We start from the raw sequence: 6,902 nt of genomic DNA, 5'->3' as shown, positions 1-6,902 counted from the left end.
TCATAACCCAACTTCATAATGTCCACAAATGCTAAGTGGTATTTGACTACCATACTGATAAATAACACAATATCAGCAACGGGCAAATCACCCAACACACGTACATTATACACCTGGTATTGAAACATTGTGAGAAGGATTCAAGTAACACTAGTGTTGTCAGTGCTGTTGAAAGTCTTCTATTTGATAATCTACTAATTCAAGCAAGTCCGTGTCTCTCTCTCTCTCTCTCTCTCTCTCTCTCTCTCTCTCTCTCTCTCTCTCTCTCTCTCTCTCTCTCTCTCTCTCTCTCTCTCTCTCTCTCTCTCACTGAATCTGGCATCTCTCAAGAGGTCTGTTCTGCTTCCCCGACGCGTGCGGTCCGAGAACCTGTCGGAGGTCGGTGCTAAAACTTGGCCGGCGTGCCAGAGGGTAAAGGGCCCCGCAGGCAGTGTCAGTCCCGGCCGTCTTGCCACCACCTCCCCCGCGCCCCGGCTGCCGAGTAGCTCGCAGGGCTTGGTACGAGCGTATGGAGACTTTACGATGCTGCGACGGTCCCGTCTCCAACGGCAGTCCACCGCGCTGGGCCAGCGCTTCGAACACCTGCTCGAGGTTCAAATTGTCTTTGGCGGAGGTTTCGAAAAAGGCACAGCCCTCCCCAAGCACCTCTCGGATCTCGTCGCGGGAGATAGCCCACTGGTGCTCGGGCAAGTCCGCTTTGTTGGCACAGACCACGGTGGGCACGCGCGCGCGCTCTTTGGATTTCTGCAGAGCCGTTTTGGCCGCCACGATTTCAGTGCGCAGCGCGCGCACCTCTTCGAAGGAGTTGCGGTCATCCACGCTGAACACCAGCAGGAATATGTTGCCTGCAGGAGGAACGCAGAAAGAGAGAGAAAGCACAGAGAACGTTATTAATTGTATACATGAATTATATTAGGCCTAATTAATATTAATTACTGCATTGCTACTAAAAAGTCATACTAAAAGTCATGCAAATACTTGTATTAAATTGGCCTAATATTCCTGAGATTGAATTAAAAATACAATACAAATATCCAAATAGAATGTCCACCGCAAATGTGGAACAGTTCCGAAAGCACTCTAAACATTTCTGTCATGTTCAAATGATAACCCATGCTGCCTACCTACTCGCGTAAAGTGGTTACTTTCTCTTGGCTACTTATTATTTCTTACACACGTCCAGCTGTTGTACACACCTGTTAAAATGGAGAGCCTGCGTTTTGCCGGGAAGCTCCTCTCTCCAGAGGCGTCGAGAATGTCGATCTGGTACGCCTCTCCCCGTATGTGGTACATCTTGCGATGGAAGTCTTCGGACGTGGGCTCGTACTGCTCGTCGAAGCCTTCGCGGAGGAAGCGTCTCAGGATGGAAGTTTTGCCGACCCGCGGCGCGCCCAGCACCACTATGCGCCGGCAGTTCTGTGGCTTTGTGGAGGAGCATGAAGGCGACGAATCCTGCTGCGTCAGCTGCTGCTGCTGCCACCGTGACTGCCCGTTCAGCACCAGAGCCGCTAGCTGATCCAGCGCGGATCTCTTGCACGGACTGGTGCGCTCTGTCGTGGTGGTGGTGGTGGTGGTGGTGGTGTTATTGACCAATGTTGTTGCTGAGCACCTGTTGCCCACGCTGGAAGAGCGGGCTCGGGCTTTCCTCTCCTGGTGCTTCCACTGCGACGTGGCCAGCTTCAGGATGCCCTGCATGCCGGCCTTGGAGATGCTGGACAGGGCGCCCGGTGCGTTGTTGAGGTGCTGCGTGGCGTTTCGGTAAGCCAGGAGCACTTTGGACGACGTCCCCCCCACGGAGGAACACACTCCGCCCTGCACGCCTCCACCACCATTGCCCATGGCGGGGCACTGGATGACTGGGCGCGCAGTGTTTTTCGAGTTTTGCACGGACACGTTAACTGGTTCCTTCACCTCCATGATTCTGTGTAGTTGGCGTAGGGGAGACGCAATGGTGATATTCACAGTTGTTTTGTTGTTATTGTTGTTGTCTTATCTGCAGACTAATCCTCGAAGCCCCGCGTCCCCTACAAGTTCACCGTTATCGCCAGCTCACCATTCTCTCCTCGTCTGTGTATTCCAAGAGTGGGATGTTGCTGGGTCACCGTAGCTCACCGGGCTGTTATATATATCCACCGTCCCCCCCGCCTTGGCTCCCTCCCTCCTCTCCGTCCACTTGGCGCACATCACGCACCTCCTTCGCACTCTGGTTGGTTTGGCAAACAGTGCCCCCCGAGCTTGATTGGCAGGTGCGTAACGTAACCGCGGCTGTAGTGTGCACTGTGTGTAGTGTGTGTTCCGTGAGAGAACATAACGTTTCCTTGCACTCGGTGAGTTATTGCTTTGAATAGGAAAAAATGGGAACTGGGGGATCGCGGGATCCAGTGTGTCCTTATTGCAATAATGAGATGGAGGGGGACGTTCTGTTGTTGTTTGCCATCACGTAACATCCAACAGTTAGGCAGAAGAAAAATACATGCAGAATTTATTTACCCACAAAGCCCTAGCCTGGATTTGGGAATTGAATAGAAATCATTTTCGCTCTGACGCACTTGTGCCTCACTTGTAGTTCTGCACTTTCTCTTTTTTTCTTTATATAGGCCTATTGCATATTCCTTGAATGAATTAGGCCTACCCCCCCCCCCCCACGCACACACACACCACACCACCAACACATACTTTACCACCACATCAAAGTAGACCTACTTTATTGTAAGAAAATAAGCATGCGATAAATTAGTTCTGTTCTCTCTCTCTCTCTCTCTCTCTCTCTCTCTCTCTCTCTCTCTCTCTCTCTCTCTCTCTATCTCTCTCTCTCTCTCTCTCTCTCTCTTTTCTCTCTCTCTCTCTCACACACACACACACACACACACACACACACACACACACACACACACACACACACACACACACACACACACACACAGAGTCAGTCTTTGGCTTCATTCAGACTATACCAATATTCAAGGTCGCTGCTAAGGTTTTGGAGACCCTTATTAAAACTGGTCAGGTGGCCCCCCTCATTAATTTAAGAGGTCCCACTTTTGGGGGCAAAGCACTGGTTGGTGTCCTAAGCACTCTGCGCACTCTGCTGATGTCTAACAGCGGCCCTGCCAATATGGGTCCAAATGGCTGGATATGATATGGCTGGACACTCTGCTCCAAATCCAGTTAATTACTATTGTGTGACGGAGGTCATTTTGCCCTCGGGGATCGAACGTGCGATCTCGTCAACTACAACAGTCCAGCAATGGGAGACACAGAACGATACCGCTGGGCCAAGAGACTAGTCTCTCGGCTCAACGGCACGAGACTGTATGAAGCTATAGGAGGGAGGTTTACCCACGTTCCACGCCAACTCTGTGCTAGTTAGCCTCTGTTACAATTGCACTACATGAAGTGTTTGTTTCTCAACGGGGGCTTTACAGGTAATAGCCCCCCCAAAGGAGCCTTAGGAGGCCCTATGGCAGGGGTGGGAATGTCTCGAGGGCCATTTATGGGCCTTCAGGCTGTCTTATCTGGCCCCCGATATACTTTCAATGTCATGTTTTGTAAAGGAATCTTAGAAATTGCATTTGCAATTATACAATTAAGTTATATTCAGGGGGTCCTATGGTGACTGATATGGTAGGGCACTCGTCTACTATAAGGCCGACCCGGGCTCGTTTCCCGGCCCGGGTCCTTTGCCGGCCCTTCCCCATCTCTCTCTCCCAAAAAACAATAGAGGCTTGTTAAACCCCCCCCCCCCCCAAAAAAAAAAAAAAAAAACAAACAAACAAACAAGCAGAGTTATATTCAGGGGACCTCGAGAAGGTGGGGTCTGTTTTGAAGGTGGTTGCCTTCAATATTGGCCTAAATTGCAGGGGGAAGTCCTAGTTTGTGTTCATCGTATGGCCCTCGGAAGACTTTTACGGCACTTGGAGGAATTTGAAGTGGCCCCTTTAATGAAAAAGGTTCCCCACCCCTGCCCCTGGGGGTAATACAAACTAAGGGCTGTGATAAGGACAAGGGGGCGTTGGGAGGCTTATGATTAAGTCAAGGAGGCATTTTTGTTCAACAAATGATTGAGAAACACTTGTGCAGCCTAATAATTACAAAACTTGTAAGCATAGGCTACTTAGACCGACAGCATACAGACGTTCAGCAGTTCAGGGGTGGAGCTATAGGGGCTACGAGGTGGGCATTTGGCCTGGGGTAGGGCCCTTCCGTATTGGTGGTGGTGGGCCCATTTTGACCTTGGCAGACTGTAAGGGGGGCCCTATGAGTGTAGAGAGTAGAGTAGAGTGAAATGTATTAATCCCAACGGAAATTCAGGTGTAGCATAGGCCTACAGTCATAAAGATTCATTCACACATATTAAACATTCATCTATCAAGAGTCTCACATAGCGCATTCAGGCCGACTGAGAACCGTGCTGGAGCCCGTTCCCGCACCTAATCGCGAACCGACCGTCATGTTCACGCCACAGATATTTGCGTTCGCGAACCGGAAAATTGGTTCGCAATGCGAACCGCAAAATACTAGGTTTTTCTCTGCGAACCGTGACGACAGCGTGGTCGTCAGCAGGTTCATCCGGGTAACACAGTCACGTGCGGAAAAAGTTCAGAGGCCGGTATGAACACTGGCGGTTCGCAGACAAACACTTTAGTGCCGAACGTAACTGGTGCGAGCACCGACACCGGCTCCGTTCTGGTCGGCCTGAAAGCCATATCAGTGCAATAATGGGGGGTCGGGTGGGGGGGTTTGGGGGGGTGTTGATCAGCAGGCAAGTCAGATAGCAGGTGCAGATGGTTGGGGTCGGGATTTGGCAGATCAGCTACCTCCATAAAGGAGAAAGCTAGAAACAGGTGTGAGAGGTAGCCTATAGATAGTTGTGCTGTCCAGTCACCTATGGCAATTTCTCTCTCTCTCTCTTTTTCTCTCTCTCTCTTTCTCTCTCTCTCTCTCTCTCTCTCTCTCTCTCTCTCTCTCTCTCTCTCTCTCTCTCTCTCTCTCTCTCTCTCTCTCTCTCTCTCTCTCTCTCTCATTCTTTTGTGAACTATTGAATAGCTGGATGGCCCTTGGAACAAAGGACCTTCGCAGCCTGTCTGTCTTGCAGGAGATGGCATCAGCTATTATAATAATAATAATAATACATTTTATTTTTTGAGCGCCTTTCAAGATACCCAAGGACACTTTACAATCAAAACAAATACATAACAGTAGGGAAAGTAAAACAAAGCTTCAGTGAATTAACAATAGGAGAGTAATTAAAATGCAAAAATAAAATAGAAATAAAAGTACAATAAAGATAAATGTTTTCAAGTAAGAAAAATAAGTAGAATGCATTTGAAAATGAAATAAAATGAGGGGAAAAATAATAATATGTAAAATTAAAAATAAACTGATGATTAAAATTATAGCAAGATCCTCCAGTTCTGTGCCTACAACAGGTCCAGGTTATTGTCCCAGGGCCCTGTGTGCAATTGTTCAGCAACTGCAGCAGCTGCATAGGGTAAAATGGAAATTGATATAGTAGGTTCAGACACAGTCAGACCAGCTCGTTTTTTGTTTTGTTTTTGGCCATTGAGAGCACTTCCTAAATCCACCCCTTATGGAACCTACAGGTGTGCAATGTAACAACTGTGGGAAAAAGTAAAAGTTATTACAAAAAAAGGGGGGGTCTATCAAACAAACAAACAAAAACGTGATTGCTCAATCCTATAGGCCTAGGCCGTAGGCCTAACTGCCTAGGCTATTTCAACCCATCTAGGTCTAGGTAGGCCGAGGTTTGAAACAGAAAAAACATAGGCTACTGAACATTGACCAAAAAAAGCTACGTTTTTAATATGTGATCTCGCTACATTCATAGTACCTAGACATTCTTTGTAGGCTAGTCTGTCGTTGAAGTTCTCAGATCTGGCTTGCAGCAGAGAGGAAAGTGCTTGCGTGTGCGCTGTGCGCCGCTGGTCCACCTTGCAGGCGCGTCCGTTGCTATGGATACAAGCTGTGCAGACTGTAAACATTGAGCGTTGCAGCTGCTGTCCACTTCGGCGCGCAAAGTCTACGCTAGCGAAACTGACAACAACAAATCAGTCCAAGATGTTAAGACGAACCGGTCAGAAAATGTGTTTGATAAGTTGTTAGCATGTAAACAAAAGTGTATGTTTGTGTCGCTAAGTTTTAGAAGGCTAACTATAACAAAACTGGGACATGGCCAGCCTCAAAGTCTCCAGGAAGGACACAAGACCGCGGTCACCTCCAGGTGAGTGAATATTTGCTAAATTATGCGAGCAGTTTTGCGCAAAGAAACTCAATAGAAAGAACAATCTCATGGCGGGGAATGCATTGGCCACGGTGTAGTACGGGGGCGTTGCCTGAGGACACGAGTGGATGGAAAATTAACTCCCTTGCGCATGGTCATTGGTCATCCATCCACGATGGATGCCATTTTCGTACTCCGTAATTTGTGGCCAAGTAACGGCAGCTGTTGGTCAGCAGTAATTGCTGGGGGTAATTAAGGACAGCTGACAGACATTCACGCTGTCCTATGACCTGTTCCACAGTGAATAACATTTCCGTACTCCCCTCGCCATCATTTCCTACTACGCTGTTATGACGTGAGTAAGCCCTCTTGTCTCAATCCTCTTTGGTTGTGCGCACGGTTTCACGTGTGACAGTCCATATTGCAGTCGTTTACAAAAAGCAAACCAATTCTCAAGATTAGAGAGACGACTGACATTCATTCTATGTAGGCCTATAACTCACTTAGCAGACCAAACAGCAATCAACGCAACAGAGCATTGAGAAACGAAGCGGAGGTGGGCCGTGGAAGGTCCCTGCATAGCAGCGACCTAGAACTTCAAAAAGAGGAGAGACAGAAACTGCGCGTCAGTTAGTAGGGCCAGGCCAAGGTGGAAGGTGCT

The 6,902-nt window shown here is 48.6% G+C and overlaps 2 protein-coding genes across 2 annotated transcripts in view; one reads left to right on the top strand and one right to left on the bottom strand.

The window, feature by feature from the left end:
* Positions 1 to 306: 306 nt before the first annotated feature.
* Positions 307 to 2,041, bottom strand: rasd2b (RASD family member 2b). The gene is made up of 2 exons (XM_063204756.1): positions 1,197 to 2,041; positions 307 to 845 (listed from the first exon to the last, which is right to left on the bottom strand). Exons 1-2 carry the CDS (start codon positions 1,915 to 1,917, stop codon positions 307 to 309), a joined length of 1,260 nt encoding a protein of 419 aa, XP_063060826.1. The 5' UTR covers positions 1,918 to 2,041.
* A 4,028-nt stretch (positions 2,042 to 6,069) lies between these two features.
* The window catches only part of mycbpap (mycbp associated protein), a 76,279-nt gene continuing 75,446 nt past the window's right edge, over positions 6,070 to 6,902 (top strand). Inside the window, exon 1 of the mRNA XM_063210106.1 lies at positions 6,070 to 6,241. Coding sequence (XP_063066176.1) covers positions 6,190 to 6,241 — 52 coding nt within the window. The 5' untranslated portion in view covers positions 6,070 to 6,189. The remainder of the gene's footprint in view (positions 6,242 to 6,902) is intronic.

This window comes from Engraulis encrasicolus, chromosome 1, assembly GCF_034702125.1.
Source record: "Engraulis encrasicolus isolate BLACKSEA-1 chromosome 1, IST_EnEncr_1.0, whole genome shotgun sequence".
NCBI lineage: Eukaryota > Metazoa > Chordata > Actinopteri > Clupeiformes > Engraulidae > Engraulis > Engraulis encrasicolus.
Note: the sequence above shows the minus strand (reverse complement) of the source record. Positions and strands in the feature narration are given on the sequence as shown.

Excerpts from the sequence above, each read along its gene's own strand:
- rasd2b (XM_063204756.1), bottom strand. The coding sequence starts at position 1,917 with ATGGAGGTGAAGGAACCAGTTAACGTGTCCGTGCAAAACTCGAAAAAC. Across the intron at positions 846-1,196 it reads CAGGCTCTCCATTTTAACAG|GCAACATATTCCTGCTGGTG; the intron begins GTGTGTACAACA and ends TTCCTCCTGCAG.